This window comes from Tachysurus vachellii, chromosome 23, assembly GCF_030014155.1.
Source record: "Tachysurus vachellii isolate PV-2020 chromosome 23, HZAU_Pvac_v1, whole genome shotgun sequence".
In the NCBI taxonomy this organism is placed as follows: domain Eukaryota; kingdom Metazoa; phylum Chordata; class Actinopteri; order Siluriformes; family Bagridae; genus Tachysurus; species Tachysurus vachellii.
Window position 1 is genome coordinate 6,921,766 of NC_083482.1, and position 26,715 is coordinate 6,948,480.

At 41.9% G+C, this 26,715-nt stretch overlaps 1 protein-coding gene across 1 annotated transcript; it reads left to right on the forward strand.

Annotated features, from left to right (window-relative positions):
- Positions 1-707: 707 nt before the first annotated feature.
- slc22a31 (solute carrier family 22 member 31) lies at positions 708-22,876 on the forward strand. The gene is made up of 9 exons (XM_060859653.1): positions 708-1,191; positions 11,338-11,441; positions 11,990-12,144; positions 15,856-16,024; positions 17,827-17,972; positions 19,577-19,685; positions 20,068-20,282; positions 21,007-21,118; positions 21,201-22,876. Exons 1-9 carry the CDS (start codon positions 718-720, stop codon positions 21,628-21,630), a joined length of 1,914 nt encoding a protein of 637 aa, XP_060715636.1. The 5' UTR covers positions 708-717; the 3' UTR covers positions 21,631-22,876.
- The last annotated feature ends 3,839 nt before the right edge of the window (positions 22,877-26,715 follow it).

The following is a 26,715-nucleotide window of genomic DNA, read 5'->3' on the forward strand; positions in this document are numbered from 1 at the left end:
CATGCTACCAAGAAACCATAAGGTACAACCTTCCGTGTTCCTCTACCATGAATAGAAATTTACACTGACCATCACAAAGCATTGGCATCGGAGACTTCTTCCATAGATGTTTAATAAATGTCTCCTAATAAAAAAGTCATCATATCAGTGATTACATGTTTTCATTATTTCAATACCTTAAGTGGAATGGCTTGGGATAATCCACATAAACAATCACCTGAGCTCAGGACTGAACCTGGAACCCTGGCCACTTCAGTACTATGCTGTAATGGATGATTAATCCCATATTCTGTGTAGACTGTGTAGGTTCAACACAGTATAGTGTAACCACTTGACAGGTTATTTAAGATATATAGTTTTGCTTTGATAATTCCATCTCTTGGTAACAATGCCGTGGTTTTGTGACTTATGTTCTCGGTCTCGTAAGACTAAAAAGTCACAAGTTTGATTCAAGCTCTATGACAAAACCCTAAGTGAAAAAAATCATGGTGTGTATTTATCTAAATGACACACAGGCAGCTCAAATGTTGATGAGCGCTAATACAGAAAGCTGATAAACATACAGCATGGTTATGGATTCAGTTTTTACACATTCACAACCTAAAAAGGTAAGAACTTTAGCTAAATAGTAAATAATATAATGTTTGGAGTCTTTTGCGCTGCGAATCGATTCGTTAAAATGTGAATCAAGTGGCGTTCTAAGGAATCGACTCCTCCATGAGCGACTCGTTTTTCACTAAAAACACCGCACCGGGTGACCAGGTTTTCAGTGACATGATACACGCCGGCTGTTCTAAAACGATGGAGTTTGAAAGTAAAATTTACCCTTACATTGGAGGATACGGACGCTACAACCGCCTCGTTGTGGTTTTTAGCTGGTTCCCGCACTTCGCCATGGCTTTGAATCTTTTCTGTGACATTTTCTTCACGCTCGCACCGGAGTCGTACCACTGCCGAGCGGACCCGCACTTACTGCCCGAAGACTTCCCCATCAGAAACATCTCCACACAGGCGTTCATCAGGTTCACCGTGCCGTGGCTGAACGGCTCCGGACTGAGCCACTGTGAGCTTTACAAGTACCCGAGGAACTGGACTAACTCCTCTGAGCTGGAGCGCAGGGAGCTGGTGCCCTGTACCAGGGGATGGATGTACGGCGAAGCCGCAGGACTCCACAACAACTTCGTCACTGAGGTCAAGTTTCTTATCAGGGTCTTTCTTAATTATTTGTTTTTAAAATTACTTACAATTTTTCTGCTTGTTGCCAATCCTAATATGACTGCTGTCTAAAACCCCTAATAATGGTGTTTACTGAACCCCTAATAATGGTGTTTACTGAACCCCTAATAATGGCGTTTACTGAACCCCTAATAATGGCGTTTACTGAACCCCTAATAATGGCGTTTACTGAACCCCTAATAATGGTGTTTACTGAACCCCTAATAATGGTGTTTACTGAACCCCTAATAATAGTGTTTAATGAACCCCTAATAATGGTGTTTACTGAACCCCTAATAGTGTTTAATGAACCCCTAATAATGGCGTTTACTGAACCCCTAATAATGGTGTTTACTGAACCCCTAATAATGGTGTTTACTGAACCCCTAATAGTGTTTAATGAACCCCTAATAATGGTGTTTACTGAACCCCTAATAATGGTGTTTACTGAACCCCTAATAATAGTGTTTAATGAACCCCTAATAATGGTGTTTACTGAACCCCTAATAATGGTGTTTACTGAACCCATTATTAGGGGTTTACTGAACCCCTAATAATGGGGTTTACTGAACCCCTAAAATGGGGTTTACTGAACCCCTAATAATTGTGTTTACTGAACCCCTAATAATGGGGTTTATTGAACCCCTAATAATGGGGTTTACTGAACCCCTAATAATGGGGTTTACTGAACCCCTTATAATGGGGGTTACTGAAGCCCTAATAATGGGGGTTACTGAAGCCCTAATAATGGGGTTTACTGAACCCCTAATAATGGGGTTTACTGAACCCCTAATAATGGTGTTTATTGAACCCCTAATAATGGTGTTTATTGAACCCCTAATAATGGTGTTTATTGAACCCCTAATAATGGGGTTTACTGAACCCCTAATAATGGCGTTTACTGAACCCCTAATAATGGGGTTTGCACTAATAATGACACAAAAAATCTTATTTGTCATCCATTTAACAGCCTACCTGTAAATGTACACAGTGTCATTAACTTAAAAAAAAACCCTTGAAATCTAATCATTACAATAAATGTAATTTCATTATTACTTGTACAAATGACCAGTAATATATGTACTATTTTAATGCATTCAATTTTGCCATAAAACATGTTAAAACTTAGAAACGTACTTATGCGTCACAATGTTTGTTTTGTTTGGGATGTGATTGATGTGTCAGTCATGATGTAAACACAAGCAATCATACTGGCTACAATAAGTCCAGTGTTCACAAACACCTTCAATTCTGATAAATTTAATTGATGGTTAATTAATACTACTACTTTTTTAATGAGTACACTTATACTACTACTACTACTAATAATAATAATAATAATCCACCTTACAGACAGTCAATTCAAGAGCTGTGTTTTAATATGTATAAGATATATATACGGTAGAAATCACCCCAATTCTCTTGAGATCATTACTGTTAGTTATGTTGGCATTGTAGAAGCCAACATTCTGTTTTCCTATTTAAGCTTAGACAAAAATGTATAAAATTTAATGCAACCTAGGACTTTCGAGCCACATGCACCAAATTCAGATATGTTGTAGAACCTGGTCTGAAGTTTGTTGCTATTACTTTTCTAAGCGATCCGAGTACCGGTACTTTTTCCCATAGACTCCCATTATAAACTTTAAAGGTTTAGAACTCGGCAAGCTTTCAAACTATCTACACCAAACTCGGCCAGCTCCTTTAGGGTGATACTCTGAACAAACTTTTAAATTGGTGTACCGACTGGCCTTCCGGTTGTCCCGCAGCCCCACCCCCAAAATATGCAAAATCAAAAAACTTTTTACAGCATTGACATGTGACATCAAAACACTCAGCCCAATAAGGGGAACTTCCTCAGGAGTATTCGGATGACGTCACATGACGTCGGATGACGTGCTCATCTCCACTTGCCTCCAAATGTTTTGGCACCCTATCTTTCTGTCCACTTGCCTCCAAAAGTAACACTGACCCTAATGTCCACTTGCCTCCAAAAAGCACCGGCCTTTGCGAATACTTGCCTCGTCAAAGCCAACATCAAAGTTTGTCGCGAGGAACTTTACAAATCTAGTTATATATAACATCTGTAGCTTTCAAGATCGTCTGTCATTCTCAATCTTTACTAACTTTATACATAAAAAAGATAAATATCAACAAAAAAATGTTTTAATCCATTTACATTTTACTACATTATATAAATTAATAGAATCTTTTTCATACATGAAAATAATTTCTGGATAAAAGGGTTAAATAATGTCACCATTCTTGGTATATACATCAGAATGTGAGCAGTGTTGACATTCTATCAGCTCATGCCAAGTCACACACGTGTGTGGTTTGAGACACAGCCACAGGCAGCTAACTCAACTGTTTGGTGACTGCTTTCTGCACCCAGAGTCTTACTGTTTGTCCAAAAGTATGCAAAATGTCAGAGAAGTATAGTTCTTCGAGTGAGGCCTCTGAGTTTACACCCAGCAGACTGGGGATTTTTGGATAGTATTAGTGTTAAAATGTGGTGAAAACTTCAACCGTTCAAATATTCACATTACAACTGAAACGTAATATTTAAAAAAAAATGTGACAGTTTTTCGGAGTTTTGTTGGCACAATAATCCAGTCTTTGCAAATTGATCTCAGCAAAATTGATCCATGGTTCTCGACTTGAAAGTGACCTAACACACACACACACCATCCATTAGGAACATCAATCACAAGGACTTTTTCTAGTCTCCAGTTTCTGAGAGTCTGTGCTCATGCTAGCATCAGATTTTTGTTCTTGGCTGAAAAGAAAGGAACCTGATGTGGTCTTCTGCTGCTGTAGCTCACCAACATCACGGTTTGATGTGTTGTGTTTTCTGAAATGCCTTTATGCTCACCACGATAGAGTGATTATTTGAGTAATAACAGACGTCTTCTCACTTCAAACCAGTCTGGTCAATTTACACTGATCTGTCTCATCAGTAATGTGTTTCAGCCTGTAGACCTTCAGCTCACTCTGTGTTTTTCTCTAAAGATTTTCTTTCTGGTGAAAATCTCAGGAGATCAGCAGTTTCTGTCACGGCTGTTCCATGTCAACAATTACTGAAGCTCTTGACCTTTGCCACATGAATGAATGATTGTATAACTACAAAAATACATGGGTTAAAGTGCACAGTGGATGTATATCAATGTAGTTTTAATGAAAAAGATCAGATTATAGTTCGCACAAGGTAATTGTCTTGTAAATAATTATCATTTGTTAGCATATGGAACACTACATTCAAAGTTTAACACACCAGACCCTTAGATATCATCACAAAACAGCTTTACAGAAATTTAGATAGATAGATAGATAGATAGATAGATAGATAGATAGATAGATAGATAGATAGATAGATAGATAGATAGATAGATAGATTGATTATCCAGTAGCAATTTTAATTTTAGCAATGGTACATTTTTGTAAAATATGTATAAATAATAAATAAATAATACATTTATATCCCTAAACTCTCTGAGACAACATCTGGCTGACACAGTAAAGAGGGATTAGAAATAATTACAGCACACAGGTATAGTAGAGTAAAATCAGACAGTAGATTTATAGGACGAGCTCAGGGCAGTCTTTATGAGATCAGCAGCAGTTCTTAGGTCCATCTTCTACAGCATGGATGCGAGATTATCTGCCGAAGCAAGCGTAAGCTTTGGCCATAAGCTGTTTGCAACTATAACACATTTCAACACTTTTGTCAGACACTGTGAGTCATGTGATGTGATAGTGATTAGTAAAATACTTTGACGCTATTGTTACAGTCAGAGTAAAAAAGTTACACAGATAACTGACTGATAAAGGATGATTCCGTCAGTCTTCCAGTCAGTTTTGAAGAGTATTGTGTCTTTGAAGAAAGCAGCAGTGGCTATTCGACTTGGTGAGGAAATCTCTGTCACGCCAACAGGAAGCACACAGCTTTGTGTGCACGTCATCCCGAATCCTTGACTCCATGGCAGTGTTTCCCTCTGGCTGGCGTCTCAGGTGTTCGTCAGTGTTTCCAACGTGCAGGGAACAGAGCAGAGCAGGAAGAAGAAGAGAAACGTGCAGCTGCACATCGGTTGAAACTGCTGTACATAGCACACTAGAGCATCATGTTATCATGACAGAAAGTTTCTGAAATGCAGACACCAATGTACATGAATTGAATTTTTTGTTCTTCTAAAGATAATATAATGTTACTCCAATGTTGATGGTTATGAGACTCTACTGGAAAAAAAAGATGGTCCCACATGGATACTAAAGTGTTGATACACAGATCTCACACTTTGTTCAGTGTATAATCTTACTTAGGTTACTTAGGGAGTACATCCAGATTTCTGTAAAGCTGCATAAAGTTTTGACATTGTCTGAATGGGGGAAAGGTCGTGGCCTAATGGTTAGAGAGTTTGACTCCTAACCCTAAGGTTGTGGGTTCGAGTCTCGGGCCGGCAGTACCACGACTGAGGTGCCCTTAAGCAAGGCACCCTAACTGCTCCCCGGGCGCCGCAGCATAAATGGCTGCTCACTGCTCCGGGTGTGTGTTCACGGTGTGTGTGTTCACTGCTGTGTGTGTGTGTGCACTTTGGATGGGTTAAATGCAGAGAACGAATTCTGAGTATGGGTCACCATACTTAGCTGTATGTCACATCACTTATCACTTATCACTTATGTCTGTTGTTAAAAGTGTTAAAAGTAGTTCTCTCATTATTTTATTATTTCATTATTTATTATTATTTACTCATGACTTTATTATCGAATAATCCATAGTAGTGTGGTTAAGAGCTCACACAAATGTTTTTATATTCAAGGTAAATAATAGCCCTTTTCTGCTTTCTGAGATGCCCCATGTGAAATGAATGAATGAAATAGGGGCATGGAAGCCTTTATTATCGCCACATATACAGTATCTCACAGAAGTGAGTACACCCCTTACATTTTTGTAAATATTTTATTATATCTTTTCATGTGACAACACTGAAGAAACAACACTGTGCCACAATATAAAATAGTGAGTGTACAGCTTGTATATCAGTTTAAATTTGCTGTCCCCTCAAAATAACTCAACACACAGCCATTAATGTCTAAACCACTGGCCACAAAAGTGAGTACACCCCTAAGTAAAAATGTCCAAATTGGGCCCAAAGTGTCAATATTTTGTGTGGCCATCATTATTCTCCAGCACTGCCTTAACTCTCTTGTGCATGGAGTTCACCAGAGTGTCACAGGTTGCCACTGGAGTCCTCTGACATCAGGAAGCTGGTGAATGAGGAGGAGAGACCTCGCGCTCCTCCACCTTTGGTTTGAGGATGCCCTAAAGATGCTCAATGAGGTTTAGGTCTGGAGACCTCTTGGCCAGTCCATCACCTTTACCCTCAGCGTCTTTAGCAAGGCAGTGATCTTCTTGGAGGTGTGTTTGTTATCATGTTAGAATACTGCCTTGTGGCCCAGTCACCGGAGGGAGGGGATCATGCTCTGCTTCAGTATGTCACACTACATGTTGGCATTCAGGGTTCCCTTAATGAACTGTAGCTCCCCAGTGCCGGCAGCACTCATGCAGCCCCAGACCATGACACTCCCACCACCATGCTTGACTGTAGGCAAGACACACTTGTCTTTGTACTCCTCAACTGGTTGCCGCCACACACGCTTGATACCATCTGAACTAAGTACGTTTAACTTGGTCTCCTCAAACCACAGGACAGGGTTCCAGTAATCTATGTCCTTACTCTGCTTGTCTTCAGCAAACTGTTTGCAGGCTTTCTTGTGCATCATCTTTAGAAGAGGCTTCCTTCTGGGACGACAGTTTGATGCAGTGTGCGTCGTATGGTCTGACAGTCTGACCCCCATCTCTTCAACCTCTGCAGCAATGCTGGCAGCATTCATACATCTATTTCCCAAACACAACCTCTGGATATGACGCTGACCACGTGCACTCAACTTCTTTGGTCGACCGTGGCGAGGCCTGTTCTGAGTGGAACCTGTCCTGTTAAACTGCTGTTTGGTCTTGGCCAACATGCTGCAGCTCAGTTTCAGGGTCTTGGCAATCTTCTAATAGCCTACGCCATCTTATTGTAGAGCAACAGTTCTTTTCTTCAGATCCTCAGAGAGTTCTTTGCCGTGAGGTGCCATGTTGAACTTCCAGTGACCAGTATGAGAGAGTGAGAGCATTAACACCAAATTTAACACAGCTGCTCCCCATTCGCACCTAAAACCTTATAACACTAACGTGTCACATGACACCGAGGAGAGAAAATGGCTAATTGTGCCCGATTTGGACATTTTCACTTAGGGGTGTACTTACTTTTGTGGCCAGCGGTTACATTAATGGCTGTGTGTTGAGTTATTTTGACGGGACAGCAAATTTACACTGTTATACAAGCTTGAACTTTAACACTTGAGCCACTACTGACCCTTGTCTATAAACACTGTGTTTGTTTATAAGCCTTTAAAATGCTACAATTCTGTGTAAGGTTATCAACAGGGGAAAAAACAGACGTTTCACATTGAAAGCCAAAACACTTGCAGCCACAAAATCATTCATTTGTTTATCCATCCATCCATCCATTTTCTACCGCTTATCCGGAACCGGGTCGCGGGGGCAGCAGTCTAAGCAGGGTCACCCAAGACTTCCCTCTCCCCAGACACTTCCTCCAGCTCTTCCGGGGGAATACCGAGGTGTTCCAAGGCCAGGCAAGAGACATAGTCCCTCCAAGGTCCAAGGTCTTCCCCGGGGCCTCCTCCCGGTTGGACATGCCCGGAACACCTCCCCAGGGAGGCGTACAGGAGGCATCCGGAACAGATGCCTGAGCCACCTCAGCTGACTCCTCTTGATGTGGAGGCCGTTTGTATCCGGGATCTTGTCCTTTCGGTCATAACCCAAAGCCATATGACCATAGGTTAGGGTAGGAACGTAGATCAACTGATAAATAGAGAGCTTCGCCTAGCAGCTCAGCTCTCTCTTCACCACAACAGACCGGAATATCGACCGCATCACTGCAGAGGATACACCGATCCGCCTGTCGATCTCCCACTCCGTCCTTCCCTCACTCGTGAAGAAGACCCCAAGATACTTAAACTCTTCCACTTGAGGCAGGAGCTCTCCACCAACCTGAAGCGGGCAAGCCACCCTTTTCCGGCTGAGAACCATGGCCTCGGATTTGGAGTTGCTGATTCTCATCGCACGCTGAAGGTCCTGATTTTATGAAGCGAACAGGACATCATCATCTGCAAAAAGCAGAGCCGAAATCCTGTGGTCCCCAAACTGGACTCCCTCTGGCCCCCAACTGCGCCTAGAAATCCTGTCCATATAAATAATGAACAGAACCGGTGACAAAGGGCAGCCCTGCTGGAGTCCAACATGCACCAGGAACAAGTCTGACTTACTGCCGGCAAGGCGAACCAAACTCCTGCTCTGGTCATATAGGGACCGGACAGCCCTTAGCAGAGGGCCCTGGACCCCGTACTCCCAGAGCACCCCCCACAGGTCGCCACGAGGGGCACAGTCGAATGCCTTCTCCAGATCCACAAAGCACATGTGGACTGGTTGGGCAAACTCCCATTAACCCTCCAGCAACCTGGCGAGGGTATAGAGATGGTCCAGTGTTCCACGACCGGGACGAAAACTGCATTGTTCCTCCTGAATCCGAGGTTCGACTATCGGCCGAATTCTCCTCTCCAGTACCCTGGCATAGACTTTTCCGGGGAGGCTGAGGAGTGTGATCCCCTGTAGTTGGAACACATCCTCCGGTCCCCCTTCTTAAACAGAGGGACCACCACCCCAGTCTGCCAGTCCAGAGGCACTGTCCCCAGCCACCGCACGATGTTGCAGAGGCGTGTCAACCAAGACAGCCCCACAACATCCAGAGACTTAAGGTACTCAGGGCGGATCTCATCCACCCCCGGTGCCTTGCCACCGAGGAGCTTCTCAACTACCTCAGTGACCTCAGCGTGGGGGATCGACGAGTCCACAACTGAGCCCTCGGCCTCTGCTTCCTCAGTGGAAGACATGTCGGTCGGGTTGAGGAGATCCTCGAAGTACTCCTACCACCGTCCGAGGATGTCCCTAGTCGAAGTCAGCAGATTCCCACTCCCACTGTAAACAGTGTGTGCAGGGCACTGCTTCCCCCTCCTGAGGCGCCGGACGGTTTGCCAGAACTTCTTCGAGGCCGACTGATAGTCCTTCTCCATGGCCTCACCAAACTCCTCCCAGACCCGGGGTTTTTGCCTCCTGCAACCACCCGGGCTGAAGCTTGCTTGGCCCTCCGGTACCTATCAGCTTCCTCCGGAGTCCCCCAAGCCAACCAGGCTCGATAGGACTCCTTCTTCAGCTTGACGACATCCATTACTTCCGGGGTCCACACCAGGTTCGGGGATTGCCGCCACGACAGGTACCGGAGACCTTACGGCCACAGCTCCGAGCGGCTGTGCCAACAAAGGAAGTGGAGAACATGGTCCACTCGGACTCAATGTCTCCAACCTCCCCCGGGATCTGGTTGAAGCTCTGCCGGAGGTGGGAGTTGAAGATCTCTCTGACCGGAGACTCTGCCAAATGTTCCCAGCAGACCCTCACAGTATGTTTGGGTCTGCCAAGTCTGTCCAACTTCCTCCCCCGCCATCAGATCCAACTCACCACCAGGTGGTGATCAGTTGACAGCTTCGCCCCTCTCTTTACCCGAGTGTCCAAGACATAAGGCCGGAGGTCAGATGAAACAACCACAAAGTCGATCATTGACCTCTGACCTAGGGTGTCCTGGTGCCACGTGTACTGATGGACACCCTTATGCTCAAACATGGTGTTCGTTATGGACAAATTGTGACTAACACAGAAGTCCAATAACAGAACACCACTCGGGTTTAGGTCGGGGGGGCCATTCCTCCCAATCACGCCCCTCCAGGTGTCACTGTCACTGCCCACGTGAGCGTTGAAGTCCCCCAGTAGTACGACGGAGTCCCCGGTCGGAGCACTTTCCAGCACCCCTCCCAGAGACGCCAAGAAGGTCGGGTACTCTACACTGCCATTTGGCCCTTAAGCTTAAATAACAGTGAGAGACCTGAAGGCGCAGGGAAATGACCCTCTTGTTCACCGGGGTGAATTCCAACACATGGCTGCTGAGCTGGGGGGCTATGAGCAAGCCCACACCAGCCCGCTGCCTCTCACCGCAGGCAACTACAGAGTAGTAGAGAGTCCAGCCTCTCTCGTGGAGTTGGGTTCCAGAGCCCAAGCTGTGCATGGAGGCGAGCCCAACTATCTCTAGTCTGTATCTCTCAACCTCCCACACCAGCTCAGGCACCTTCCCCCCCAGTGAGGTGACATTCCATGTCCCTAGAGCAGCCTTCGACTGCCACCCAATCCACATTGCACCGGCCCCTTACGGTTCCTCCTGCAGTTGGTGGGCTCCTTTGCGCTGAGCCCGGCCGGGCCCCGTGGGGTAAGACTCGGCCACCAGGCGCTCGCATGCGAGCCCCAACCCCGGGCCTGGCTCCAGGTTGGGGCCCCGGTTGCGCCATACCGGGCGACGTCACGGACCTTGTTTGCTTTTTCCTCATAAGGGCTATTGAACCGCTATTGGACCTGTTTGCCTTGGGAGACCCTACCAGGGGCAGAAAGCCCCAGACAACGTAGCTCCTAGGATCATTCAGGCACTCAAACCCCTCCACCACGATAAGGTGTCGGTTCAAGGAGAGGTCATTTGTTTATTATGATTGAAAATGTCCTATTCTCATTCCAACAACAGAAAGGAACACCAGTGTACTATTAAAAAGGGTGTCAAGAAATTAAACTTGAGATGATCGAGTAGAACTTAAGGTGGTGATGGGATTCTCGGAAAGGAAAACAGGGAGGGAGATTTCAATAAGGACACATAAAAAAAAGACGGTAGTGGTTTCCAACAGCAACAACACATGAGATGAAAGGTCAACGCTATCATTTGACCTCGCTGTAACCCTGTTACTGACTCTGCAGTTCTAACAATGTGTGTCAGTGTTGTTTATTTTACATCCTGTTTGAGTATGTGAACTCTAGCAGGTAAACAAATCACTGCTGCTTGTGAACAGTTTTTTCAGTATCACTTAAGATACCTTATCTATGTTATCCCTCGTTTTTGGTGTCTACAGTGGAACTTGGTTTGCAAGGACTACTGGAAGATTCCTCTGCAGCACGTCTGCTTCATGACTGGCTGGATCCTCGGCTACGTGCTGCTCGGCACTCTGTGTGACTGGTGAGCGTTCAAGAGCTCTGGAGTGGTGGTGCTTTAGGCAACTGAACCAGGAGGTCAAGTGTTTCTAATTAAACACTATAATAAATAAAATCCTCTCTGCTTTTATAGATTAGAATTTAGATCAGCATAATTAGATCTCCATCAATTATACAATTATAAAGTATATTACAATTTTCTTTACTTTTGTCAATATATTTTTTTTCATAATGTGATAATTTCATTATTTTTGCAGTGTTATTATTTTAAGTATTAAAGTTTTACAATCATCCATATTATTCAAGGTTCTCAAAATTTATTAATAATTGTAAAAAGATTTTTATTGATTAATATTTATTCAATTTCAAATTCAATGATTTATTAATTCATATTCTATTGATTGTTAAATTAATCATTAATTATTTAGGAATTTCTTTTTTCTTCAACACGTGCTTTTTTTTAATGAAAAATCCCAACAAATTGTAAACTTGACATATTTTTTGTTGGCTTTATGTAATCTGTAGATACAGCCAAATTTGGATTGGCCTAACGGTGTGTTTGTGTGTGTGTAGGTTAGGTCGGCGTCGGTCTCTGTTGATCTCCGTGTCTTTCTCAGGCCTGCTTGGAGTTGCAGTGTGTTTTTCCAACAGCTCCGAGGTATTTCAGCTCCTCCGTCTAGGCCAAGGCACTGCACTCGCTGGTGTCTTCCTCTCCTCCTATATCGCCCGTGAGTTACACACACACACACAGGTCAAAAATGTATTCCCCTAGTGAAATCAGTGTTCCTAATTATTCCTAGATTATTATAGCATGTAATAAAGAGATGTTTGCTTTTTGAACTTAGAACATTAGAACTTATGTAATCAGGTAGCAGGATGTTTGTGCAGAATAGGAAGGTCCTGTTTATCTACCACATCCTGTCTGGCTGCATGTTCTACTGGAAGACTGTTTATTTGTGCTTTGAAGGAAGAAGTTAGAATTAGCATGAAAATATAAAGTAAAAGCAGTAGAATTGCAGTTGCATTATGAATAAACAGGAGGAATTTTAGTCACTCGTTCTTCCTGTCATCTTTGCCTGTAGAAAGTTTCTGACATTTAAACCATGCAGCACTTTTCTGCATCAACCTTGTTTGCACATTGGTTAGTTTTCTTTGTTAAATGTGGATTGAACGCATTGATCCTGCTTATAAAGTGAACTGTCCTTGTGGCTCATCATCAACGGTGCGCGACCTCCAAGTGATAGGACTCCAACCAACAATAGGGCATCAGGATGGTTCAGGAGAGAGGGGTGGGGGGGAGACGGGGGGGGGGGGGGGGCCAGAGAGGGGGGGGACAACAGAGAGGGGGGGGACAGAGAGAGGGGGGGAGAGAGGGGGGGACAGAGAGACAGGGCCCGAGAAAGAGGGACAGAGAGAGAGACAGGGCCCGAGAAAGAGGGACAGAGAGAGAGACAGGGCCCGAGAAAGAGGGACAGAGAGAGAGACAGGGCCCGAGAAAGAGGGACAGTGAGAGAGACAGGGCCCGAGAAAGAGGGACAGCGAGAGAGGGGGACAGAGAGAGAGGGACAGAGAGAGAGAGATTGAGATTATTAGGTATGCTGATTGTCACAGAAAGGACAGTGGTTAAGGTGTACATTGTGTGCAACACTACTGCAATTTTAAAGACCACACAAATCTGACATTTACATTTTATATACACACACACACACACACTTTTTCATTTTCCAGAGATGGATGGCTTAAAGTACATTTGTGTGTCAGTCTCTTAATAGAAGACAAACAAGAATAAAAGCCTTTTCTGCATCAACCTCTTTTGCTCACTGGTTAGTTTTTTTCACTGGTTAGGTGTGAGGCACGTTCGGTGTGAGGCAGGGTTGGGGGTTTGATTCCCGCCTCCGCCTTGTGTGTGTGGAGTTTGCATGTTCTCCCCGTGCCTCGGGGGTTTCCTCCGGGTACTCCGGTTTCCTCCCCCGGTCCAAAGACATGCATGGTAGGTTGATTGTCATCTCTGGAAAATTGTCCGTAGTGTGTGATTGCGTGAGTGAATCAATCAATCAATCAATCAACTTTTATTTATAGAGCACCTTACAACAGCCAAAAGGAGCACAAGGTGCTTTCCAGAGAAACAGCAATAAAAACAATAAAAATCAATAAGAACACAAAGAACATAAAATAGCAGTTGAAACAGGGTCTACATGTTAAAAGCTTGTTTGAATAAATGAGTTTTCAACTGCGATTTAAAAACACTCAGCACAGTAATGGATCGTAAGTGTGCTGGAAGTGCATTCCACAGCTTTGGACCCATGATGGCAAATGACCGGCCTCCAAACTTCTCATATTTGTATTTGGGAATGAACAGAGAGGTATGTCCAGAGGAGCGGAGAGTTCTGGCTGGTTTGTAGACTTTTATTAATTCGGCGAGGTAGGCTGGGGCAAGACCATTGATGGCCTTAAACACAAAAAGAAGGATCTTATACTCCACCCTAAACCTAAATTACTATTATTAGTAGTAGTAGTAGTATTAATGTTATTATTAATATCAATATCAATATTATGATTATTATTATTATTATTATTATTATTATTATTATTATTATTATTATTATGAACATTGTTATTATTAATACTAATAATATTATTTGTATTAATGTTATTATTATCAATATTATTATTATTATTATTTTTATTATTATTATTATTATTCCTTATACTTTTACAGTATAAAGGAAAATAATTGGCACTTTTCATTTTGTGATTAATATTTATTTTAACCCTTTTCATACCTCTTTTACATATCTACTTAAATGAAGTATAAGCACAGAGCTGAGCAGGCTCTCAGTACTGTCTCTCTGATTACATTACTTTTGATATGAAATAATAGTGGACAAAATGTATAAAGTCTAGCGATTTACTCAGTAATTAGCCATCACTGTGCTCCTTTTTTTAAAATGCATATCTTTATACTGTCTTAAATTCCAGAAAACAAATTTAAACACAGGTAAGAACTGGAGTAGAAGATTAGGGATATATGTGATAACCTCCTCGTCACTAATGTTGATAAATCATAGCAGATCTTAACTATAAAATGTTTCATTTTGCTCTACCGCCATGCAGCTTCTTGATTTCGGTGTCATAAAGAAAATAACTGGTTTCCTTTCACTTTTCGACTTGCTAGTGTGAACACTGGAATAGTGTCTTCAGGTCAGTTTATCAATAGATTTTTATTTTATCTATAGCTTGTGCTGCTACAAGTTTTCATGCTTGTCTTGTTGATATGTGGTCCATACGGTCAAAGTTTCCAGGATCCACGTTAGTCTGTCTGAGACACAGTCAGCTTCTGTGTTAGGAGTAAATACGAGTGCAAGCTGAAAGCTATTCCAAAGACTTCCTCTGGAAAAAAGGCCACTATAGCAAGCCATGTTTTTCTCATTTGGTCTTCCTGTGATTATATACAGGAATGTATTTCTGCTTTAACTCAAGGAAAAGCTGAGAGAACACTGTGTAATGCGGTACAATCCAGGGACCTCACTGTGTCAGCTGCATGAATGGTGGGAGCTCTGAAATGCGTAGGAGATGGAGGCACAGGGTGGAACAAGGAGCAGGAATCTAAAAACATAGTGCACACACAGTAAAGCCAAATTCCTCTGAGGTCATAGAGTAAAATTCAGTTCAAATGAAAAATATAAGAAAAAGAATCTGTGGTTTCCAGAACAATAGTCGGATGGAAGGCACTGGGAGGGAGTGATGTTGCTTTCCTGAATTCTCTTTAGAGAAAGAGGCAAACATAAAGTCTGCAGCTCGAGTCATTGAGGAATTTCACACCATTTTGCACACATTCACGAAGGACTGCGAGCCAACAACTGCCAAATTCTGTTAGAGAGATTTTTATGTGAAAAATGTTTAGCTCGTTGAAATGTTCATGCCAGTATAAAAGTATGTAGCAGTTGGTTATGGAAAGAACTGCAAAGCCAAACAGCAAAAACTTTACACATTTTATTTGATATACCTGAAACTGTTGAGAGGAATTTGTCCAGCACATTTTGGTTTTTGTCATGAAGCAAATCTCTTGCAACAAAATTTAAATGCTTAATGCAAACTGCCCCAAATTCTCTAAAATTCTCAATAAATTCATTTTTATTTAATTCTATAGATTATCTGTGATTTATCTTTGTTAATGTAAACAGATTCACGTGCATTGGGTTTTATTTCTCATGAATCCATCCCATAAAGTCTAATGTCTAATTCAATAAACTAACTCAATCTTGACTTAAAGTTCTTGCTAAAATGTTGGCCTTTCTAAGGCACATTCGAAATTATGCATGTATGAGTGTTGTCTATTACCCATAATGCACCTAGAACAGTAAAAGGACAAATAAATTACTATTTTGGAAAAGAATAACTGTCTTTGTAATCATTTTCTCTCTCTGTGTGTATTGCAGGTCTGGAGGTGTGTGATCCTCCTCACAGGCTCATGGTGTCCATGGTGAGTGGTTTCTTCTCTGTGTTTGCTGAGCTCATGCTCCCAGGCCTGGCTCTGCTGTGTGGTGAGTGGACTGTGCTGCAGGCTGTGGCTACGGTGCCACTACTGCTGCTGCTCTCTTACTGGTGGTGAGTCAGCTGTGTGTGTGTGTGTGTGAGTGTTTCTGACACAGGTGTGTTAGTGTCTGTCTGTGTGTGTGTGAGTGTCAGTGCGTGTGAGTGTCAGTGCGTGTGAGTGTCAGTGCGTGAGTGTCAGTGCGTGAGTGTCAGTGCATGAGTGTCAGTGCGTGAGTGTCAGTGCGTGAATGTCAGTGCGTGTCAGTGCGTGTGAGTGTCAGTGCGTGTGAGTGTCAGTGCGTGAGTGTCCGTGCGTGAGTGTCCGTGCGTGTGTGTGAGTGTCCGTGCGTGTGTGTGAGTGTCCGTGCGTGTGTGTGAGTGTCCGTGCGTGTGTGTGAGTGTCCGTGCGTGTGTGTGAGTGTCCGTGCGTGTGTGTGAGTGTCCGTGCGTGTGTGTGAGTGTCAGTGCGTGTGTGTGAGTGTCAGTGCGTGTGTGTGAGTGTCAGTGCGTGTGTGTGAGTGTCAGTGCGTGTGTGTGTCAGTGCATGAGTGTCAGTGCATGAGTGTCAGTGCGTGAGTGTCAGTGCGTGAGTGTCAGTGCGTGAATGTCAGTGCGTGTCAGTGCGTGTGAGTGTCAGTGCGTGTGAGTGTCAGTGCGTGTGAGTGTCAGTGCGTGAGTGTCAGTGCGTGAGTGTCAGTGCGTGAGTGTCAGTGCGTGAGTGTCAGTGCGTGAGTGTCCGTGCGTGAGTGTCCGTGTGTGTGTGTGAGTGTCCGTGCGTGTGTGTGAGTGTCCGTGCGTGTGTGTGAGTGTCCGTGCGTGTGTGTGAGTGTCCGTGCGTGTGTGTGAGTGTCAGTGCGTGTATGTGAGTGTCAGTGCGTGTGTGTGAGTGTCAGTGCGTGTGTGTGAGTGTCAGTGCGTGTGTGTGAGTGTCAGTGCGTGTGTGTGAGTGTCAGTGCGTGTGTGTGAGTGTCAGTGCGTGTGAGTGAGTGTCAGTGCGACTGAGTGTCAGTGCGACTGAGTGTCAGTGCGACTGAGTGTCAGTGCGTGTGAGTGTCAGTGCGTGTGAGTGTCAGTGCGTGTGAGTGTCAGTGCGTGAGTGTCAGTGCGTGTGATTGTCAGTGCGTGTGAGTGTCAGTGCGTGTGTGTCAGTGCGTGTGATTGTCAGTGCGTGTGATTGTCAGTATGTGTGAGTGTCAGTCCGAGTGAGTGTCAGTGCGTGAGTGTCAGTGCGAGAGTGTCAGTGCGTGTGTGAGTGTCAGTGCGTGTGTGAGTGTCAGTGCGTGTGTGAGTGTCAGTGCGTGTGTGTGAGTGTCAGTGCGTGTGTGTGAGTGTCAGTGCGTGTGTGTGAGTGTCAGTGCGTGTGTGTGAGTGTCAGTGCGTGTGTGTGAGTGTCAGTGCGTGTGTGTGAGTGTCAGTGCGTGTGTGTGAGTGTCAGTGCGTGTGTGTGAGTGTCAGTGCGTGCGAGTGAGTGTCAGTGCGTGTGAGTGAGTGTCAGTGCGTGCGAGTGAGTGTCAGTGCGTGTGAGTGAGTGTCAGTGCGTGTGACTGAGTGTCAGTGCGACTGAGTGTCAGTGCGTGTGAGTGTCAGTGCGTGAGTGTCAGTGCGTGTGAGTTTGTGAATGTCAGTGTGAGTTCATGAATGAGTGTGTGAGTGTGAGTGCATGCATGTGTGCGAGTGCTAGTGCAAGTGCTAGTGTGAGTGCGAATGAGAGAGAGAGTGTGTGTGTGAGTTCGAGCAAGTGTTTGTGTGTGAGTGCACGTATGTGTGTGAGTGCACGTATGTGTGTGAGTGTGTAAGTGTGTATCTGTTGACTTGTAGATGACATTTGTGGAGTGTGTGTGGTGAATGAATAGCATGTTTGTCTGTTTGAACAGCTGGCCCTCTGTGTTTCCCGAGTCTCCTCGCTGGCTTCTAGCCACATCTCAGATTCCTCAGGCCAAGACATGTCTACAGATGTTCACCAGCCGTAACGGAGTGAGTCGAAGAGATGAGATCTACCCAGCAGAGACTCTTCTGACAGGTATGTGCATTGCTGCATTGCTCATAGATCAGATGCACCTTTGCTTTTACACACCTAATCTAACTCCTCCTCATGAGACACAGACGATCATGTGATTAAACTATCATGTGAAAGCCATGTTTTCTCATCGTGATCTTCTTGTTGTTAAGTAAACTAAATGCATGTGTAGAGAAGTATATATACATAAATGCTGTGTTTATGATTCAATAGTCTTTTGCATGTTGCAGTACATGTACAAGTGGGGGGAAAAAACATGGACGCTTCTATGAAAGTGTGTATTTTGTTTGCTCTGTCAACGCACACAAAGCTCATGAAAAGCTACTTTTACCAGAATGAACCCACATCGTGCAATATTTTGGACTGAAATCGCAGCACAGGAACAACCACAGATATTAGTGAGTAGTGTTTGCAACAAGCTAGCCAGCAAACAATAGCTAATAGTGTTAGCAAGCTTGCCAGCTAATCCCAGAGACAACTCTAATGTTGATGATTACGTTCTCTAAACGGTGATCAGTATGATCCACAGTTATGGCCACAGTTATAGATTTTCTGTGTCTGTATATTAACTGATCTAAAGCCCATACTGCTCTAAACTCATTTCACGTTAACTTTATAACATTTGTATACTTCTGTAAAGCTGCTTTGAGACCATGTGAATTGTTAAAAGCGATATAAAAATAAATTGAATTAAATAAAAATTTCATATTAGAGATGCTGTACTTTATACTGTTCAGTGTGAGCTGACATGATGATTGTAAACAAGCTCAAATTTCAGGGTCCGTCTTTAGTGTCTTTTAGCCAGTTTTATGTAGGGAATACGAATTTAAACATGAATTTATAGTTTGAACACTAGGTGTCACAATTACTGATGCGTCTTTTTAATATGATCTTTAAAAAGATCATATTATGTAGCTAATACTACTGTGATGTAACTGTGCAAGGCTGTAATGGATAACTTAGACAGTGGCCATGTTTCACAGTGGATAATTAAGAGGATATTTTTGGGGGATGGGGGTTTATGGGAGTGTGTGTGTGTGTGTGTGTGTGTGTGTGTGTGTGTTAATAATAATTAATTTTAGTCTTATTGGTAAGGGGCTTAATAATCCTATTAAACGAAGTAAGGTCTGTCATTCATTGCCTTCCATTTCTACACTTAAAAATGATTACTTAAAATTCCAAATTTTACTTGATAGAAAACTAATACCGATCTAATACTAATACTGATCAACTCTTCCTCAATGGATTTGAGATATAATTTTATTTTTATCAAACTGTAAAAGATTAGACTGTCTTTAAAAGGTTCTCCTAATGCATTTGGGAAAATATGGGGCCGACAAACTTAAATGTAAGCTGACATGGATTTCTTTTTTATTTCTTTTTTCTCCTCTTTGTATTATTTCTTCTTATTTTATTTTATATAGAATATATCTATAATTCTTATTATTTCTTACTAACGTTGTGTTGGCAACTGTTAAACCCTATAAAACAAACACAAACAAACAAAATGTCTAAATGTAGGCAGGAATGAAGGATCGTGTATTTCGGTGCAGTGTGGCTCAGCCTGAAGCTGTGGTTATGTGTATTGTGCTCGTCTCCCACTACAGAGATAGATGTGGCTTTCCCAGAAGACCCCCAGCCTGAGTACCACCACATATTTGAACTCCGTCACACCAGAGTTATCTGGAGGAACTGTCTCATCCTGGCCTTTACCTTGTGAGTTTCTTATACACCTCTGTGTGTTTACACCTTATAACCTACAGTTTACCTAGTTTCCACTTACAGCACATTTAAATCAGACTAAAGCTGAAACAATATTAAATACCTTTTATGTTACTATAATAACCTTATATTCAATTCAGTTCAATTGTATTTGTATAGCACTTTTAACAATGGACATTGTCTCAAAGCAGCTTTACAGAACATTAACATAATACAAAAACTTAAAAATTGTAAAAAGTTTAATATAATACAAGATTAATATTAGACTGATATAGACAAATTATTTTTTTGTGTTTGCTTTTGTTGATATACTCTGGTATCTTTTCCATATGATTGTGTGATTTAGTCTGTGCAATGAACTCTATCTGCTTTGCAGTTTCTTGGGCAAAGGGATCCAGTACTGTTTCACCAGGAACCTCCACAGTTACTCCCCCCACTTCTACTTTAACTATTTCCTGCGTGTTCTGATGGGAGCCATGGCGTGCGGCTTCCTATGCGTGTCTGTTGACCGTGTGGGCCGGAGAGGAATTTTGCTGCTAACTGCTATCCTCACAGGCCTGTCGTCACTGGTGTTACTGGCCCTCACACAATGTAATCATCATTATTATGTACAGTACCTTTACACTTGTCTGACTACAATTACATTCGAAATGTTGTTGTTCGTGCAGCTGCTCCCTGTTTGGGGTCACAATGTTGAGAGCTAGCTGAACGCAGCAACGAGAGCACGGGATCCTGCTGCTGGACAACCAGGAGGAATTACATTAGAAATAATCTGGTCATTTAACAGAGTTAGCAAATAAAATACATTTTTCTAGATTAAATATATGAGAATATTAAAAGTCCAATTCCTCTTCTTAAAAAGTTCCTCTTATTCTCCTCGTGTGTCCATATGGTTTCCTCTGGGTTTTCCAGGTTTTCTGGTTTCCTCCCGCTTCTTTGATATCCTAAATATGCACGTGCACACTGTCTCCCTCAAAAGACTGACATCCCATCCATGGTATATTCCTGTATCATGCCCAATGTTCCCAATGATGCATTTGTTCACATTATCTTAAAAGAAATACTGTATTATTCGGAATAATGTCATTTTTCAATTCATTTAACACTTTAAGGTTTAATGTTAATTAGCACAAGAAAAAAGTAAAAGAAATATATATCACTGCATCACTTCTGTTAAGATTTTGATGTGTTGATCATAAAAAATATTTTATATCAGTATTTTTAATATTTCAGTATTCAAAAATGAATTATGTATGTAGGTAGTACATAAATATATAAAAATACATAATGATAGACTTTGCTTGTGTGCTGTCAGTCCTGCGTGGAGGTCTGGTGTTGGTGCTGTCGGTCGTGGGGCTTTTCTCCTCTCAAGCTCTGGCCTTGCTCAGTGTGTTCTTCGCCAGTGAAGTCATGCCTACTGTCATGCGGTAAGACGTTATTATTGGTAGAGTCAACTCATTAGAAAGTTCCAGACTGTGTTAATCATGACTTTTTTGCTGTTTGTCTCAGGGGTGGCACTCTGGGTCTGGTGATGGCTGCTGGTAGCATAGGCACAGCTGCCTCATCACTGATGGAGCTGCAGAACAACGGCGGCTACTTCCTGCACCACGTGGTGTTTACCACTTTTGCCGTGCTGTCTGTGCTTTGTATCATGCTGCTGCCCGAGAGCAAACGCAAGGCCCTGGCAGACTCTGTAAGAGACGGAGAGGGTCTACGCCGGCCTCCACTCTTCCTCTCCAAGAAAGAGAGAGACGATCTCCCACTGCTCCGCTGCCACCATCCGTCGTCCCAGTACAACCCAGAGAACTACTCACGCCTGCTCAGTGCCACCAGGAAGATGCTCGCCCAGGACACAGTGCCTTACAGGACGGCAGCGACATCTCAGCCAGTGCTGTTGAGTAACGGTGTTTCACAGTGTGGTCATGATGACTCCTCATAGCAGTAGGTTATTATTAGTGATTTTACATGCATTTTATAATTTATTACAGACTTTTCTCAGCTACTGTTTCTTGCCACTCTCCATCTGTCCAGTAGGTGGAGCTGCTTCTGGCCAGAATAAACCTAAGATTTGAGATTTGTGTGTGAAGTTCCATATTGATATTAATAATGTCTTTAATAAAGTGAAGTCACAGTCCAACTTGATCATGTTATACAGTAAGTTGTAAAACAGAAAAAAAAGATAGTTTACCTCCTGCTCAGACCAGTATTTATCCACAAACGTACAGTTAAGGCTACAGTACTGTACAGGTATTGACTTTCTATAATGTTTTCCCTGAATGTTTACACTGATTAATTTCTCTCATAGTATTAAGTTTCTTGTACGAGCTTTATCCTGGTCAGGGTCATGGTGGATCCAGAGCCTGTTGCAGGAACAGTGGCTGAATATCTGTCTTTACTGAACTGCTATGTTTTTTTTTTCTTAAATTCCACCATGCTCTCCATGTCCAGTCAATCCCATGAGCCATCACACATTGTTCCTTATATATTCTCATTCTGAATGTGTTTATGCACCAGTGGTATAAGCTCACATGAGAGCTCCTCATTCACTTAGCTGGTCTCATGATGCTTATTAAACCTACCTTGTGACCTCGTCCTTCTAGGACCAATTCAAGTGAAAGATGTTCACATTGTTTTACAAACAACTCTGTGTTCATGGTGGTTTATCTGTAATTCTGTCCTGTCGCTGTAGTCTGATGTGCATTATCAGTGTAAATTAGTCTATGATCACTTGGATAAATGTACACTGGTTACAGATTAGTTTATTGCAGGGTTCTAGTGCTGCTAACAGGTGCATCATGGGATATCTGCAGTGCTTCAGAAATAGACTGCAGCTAGATAAGTGAGAATCATCATCTCAGATCTAAGTGAAATTCAGTTCTTCAGTTTGTCGTCATTCTACGCAAACCAGCTGACTTTATTTATTCTCTTTCGAAAATGTGAACAGCATGAAACCGTTTTTTGTTTTTTTGGTATTAGACTAATTTACCATTAAGCCAAATCAGGCACAGCATGGACTGATGTAACATGGGAACTGTGTGCAATTTAAAAATATAGATATATTTGTAATGTATGTGTAAAAAACTGCAATAAAATCAATTTTTATATGCAGTTAAATTTTCATCTCCTAAGTATCTCCCTGGATTTTTCCTAACCTGTACATTTTTTTTTAAACTGCCATTTAAAACCTGAACCGTCTTAAATTGTTGTATGAAATCTTATTCTATCATTTATATGAAGAGAATTTATTTGCACTGCATTTTGTTAAAGCTATTTTAAAATATTTGAATAAAACATTCCTGTTTTTACAGGTGCAGCGCATCCCTTGAAATGTACGAAATTTAAAAAAAAATGAACGAAAAAAACAAAACCATTAAATATCTAAAACTATTAAATCTCAGGTGAGAGCAGAAGAGGAAAAAAACCCAATAACAAAGAAATTCATGTGAATCTTATTACAATGTGTTTAGATATATCTTGCACTAGTGCTGTTGCTTCAGCAATGCCAAGCTTTCTTCAGTTTAAAGCAAACCATAAAGCAGAATTAAACTGATCAGATTTGGGAGTAGACAAAATAAAAGTTCACAGCCCTGCTTATTACCTCCTCACACTTCTAACTGAAGAGCTCCCCTTACAGGATCCGAGTACAATTACACTGCCTATAGCAGACAGTCATCTTAATTCTGCACCAGTCACATAGTTTCTTTGATTCACTTGCGCATTAAAGGCTACAGGATGGTGAATGTAGGAGGTTCTGAAGGTCTGTTGTAAGGCACTTTAAAACCACAAACGTTTCCAATCAACTGGAGCAGAGCGTAGTATGATTTACAGTCAGAATCTTCTAGAAATAGAAATAAAAAGCTTTTATTGTCATTTTAACCATATATAGCAGACAACGTTTCTCCAGGAGCTTGGTGCTACATAGAACAAAGACAGAGCTACATAGAACAACACAGAGCTAAAGACTTAAGACCACATAAAGTGCATCTGTGCAACATGGTGCAAACTGTGCAAGACAAAAGACAGTGCAGACAAACAGTAGAAAACACTACACAAAAGCATCGCTGACCAGTGTATACTGTGTATAGTAGCAGCAGTTATATGAGGTATTGTAATGAATTGTCGTAAACAGCAATTGACTGAATGTGTAGAAACAATGTGTAGAATCAGCATGTAATACAGTTTGATATGGGAGGTGCTGTAGACATGGATGTAAATTGGATGAGTGTGTATTTGGTACAGATCATTGCAGTCCATACAGTCGAGTGTGTGTTGTGCTCAGTACAGTACAGTTCAGTTCAGTTGTTGAGGAGTCTGACGGCTTGTGGAAAGAAACTGTTACGTTCTGGTCGTGAGCTCCCGAATACTCCGGTACATTTTTTCCAGTGTATTTAATTATGAAGTTGGTGCAAATACATTATCAGTAGTGGTCTCTCTGTCTAATTGGGGAATAAATGCATCAGGTATGTCCACTCTTATCCTGAAAAGGCTTGTGTTTTTATTACACTTGAGCAAAGCCACACGTGAGTCTATTAAAAGCCACGATCAGCTGATTAAACAGCTGGAATCTGGTGTGGCTCCAGCGGTGATTGGAATGAAACCCTGCACCCCACGCCTGTCTTTTACAGATAAGATTAGACAAAGCAAAAATATGTAGCAGAACATCTATGCTACAGACAAGGTCACTAAGATAAGGATTTGTCACCATTATGATGTTTGATGTGAATATTAACTGAAGATTTTGACCTGTATCTAGAGTACATTATTTTATACCTTGCGTGACCTGAATGGCTGATTTCATGAATGAGTGGGTGTACCAGTGTTCCTAATAAAGTGGCTAGACAGTCTGTATGCACTGAATGTCATTTAGCCTAGGTCTAATTTTGATCAGTATGTAAATAAGACTGTTTGAGAGGACAGACGGTTAGAAGAGGGTTTGAGGCTCAAGTTGAACTCATTTTACTTAACTGCGGGTGGCTCAGGATTCGCAGCTCTCTACAGGCCCATCTGCTTCTCCAACAGCATGTGGCTGGCTTCAGCATTCCATCCTCTTGTCCTCGTCCGGTCCCTCCATCACTATGCCTTCCCACATACATACCCACATTTAAAGTGCTGCATTAGAGACAAGAAGGTTGTAAGTTTTAGCACTGACAGAATGATAATGTTGAATGCTTCTATGTACCTCATATAAAAGGATCTGTCATTTGTAAAATGTCAAATGGATCATTTCTGTCCCCTCCGTGTGTGTTTCTAATCTGTTGTGTTTATCTGTGTCATCTTACATCGGATATTACTGGTGCTCGTATATCACGTCGTAGCCGTCAAGCTGAGCATTCTCTGAACACTCTTTCTTCCTTATTTCACATGTAATTGACAATCCATTACATGTTTAATGTTCAGTGTTTGATTCGTAATTTTGCAATGGACCTATGAGGCTAATGCAGCAACAAATAATGAATGTGTCACATTGAATAAATGCTCATATCTTCATATACTCTCTTTATAAGATTTGGTGAATTCCAGAGACAATTTTTGAAGCTGCAAAATCATCTGCATCACTTGTGGCCTTCTTGTTCCATTCAGCCTTACAACATTGAGAGCCTTTAAGTTAGTCAGGATTCAATATTTTATTTGTCGTATACACAGCAAGGTAAGGTTATATACCGTATACAACTTGTAGTGACAAAACCCAGCCTGATCTTCCTTAAACTTGTTTATATATCAACTAAATTTAAGAAACTATAATAAAAAAAGAATTAATTGAAATATAAAATATGATATGCAATCAAATTACATCTAGTAATAGTGTAGAATGGAAAGTGATGTGAACATCCAGATCCACCACTCCTCTGACAAAAAGTTAGTGAAAGTGAGTGAGTGGTTTTAGGGGAGATAAACAACATTAGCCATATAGCTGCAAACATGGTACACAGCTAAGTGAAAGAGATACTTTTGAAAATTTGATTTTTCACCAAACATTGTTGCTCCATCGCTCGTTATTTTCCTTATTGCTACAGGGGAGATCCTCAGCAAGATGTTGCCATTCTTTTGTTATTGTGAGCCACAACTTGCTTTCTTTACCAGGAAAAGCCATACTGTGCTAGTCGGTAGTTAATCCTGCACATGCTTAGCACTGCAAGAATTTAAGTAATGCTCTAAGGCTTAGCAAGATTAAATCGTTTAGGTGCTGCAGATTCCTGAAGAATTCCTCGTGCAAGGATTGCAGGCAGATGGATACTGATATGTGTCGTTGGCCTTGTTGCCTACTCTACATGCATGCATGTGGGAACAGCGTGGCCTAGTTTTGTCATGACTGATTGCACCTCTTAGGATTTCACACCAAGGCTGTACTTCCTTTTGGAGTAGTACAGCTTCTTTTATCAGAAGTGACTTACAAATGATAATACATACTGTAACACAATGCAATCCAACATTGCACTGGGAAAGAAATAGTTAAAGCTAAAAGCTAAGCACCCTGGCTTTCAATGATAACAAGACAAGTTTCTTTGGCATCAGATTATACTGATTATAATGGATTATTTTTTTATATTCTCAGAACCCTGTGCACCAGCTTTTAGTTCCACAAAACACACGGAAGTAATAAAGAATAAAGAAGTGCGCAAATAAAGTATATTAAAGTGAAATGCAAAGAATTGCAAATATTAGAGGCAAAGTTAAAGAAAGAGTATTTAATTATTTAAACCCTATATTCCTAAAGGTAAGAGATTAGATTAGATTTTTGTTATTAAATATTTTTGAGTAATATACAGCCTTTTAGTAAATGGCACTAAATGTGTGGTTTTTCCTGCATAGAAGTTTTCAAATCCTTAGTAAATCTTTTCCAAAGTGCCAAAACTTTATCTATAACGATTTTAGTCATTTATTTTTCACAAAATAATAATTAAATAAATGAATAATTAATTACATAATTGAATGACTAAACAAAAATAAATACATTTCGCCACACATCAGTGGTGGTTGATCAGCCAAGACCTGTTTGGCAAAAGTCTTTGGTAAGGAAGTTGAT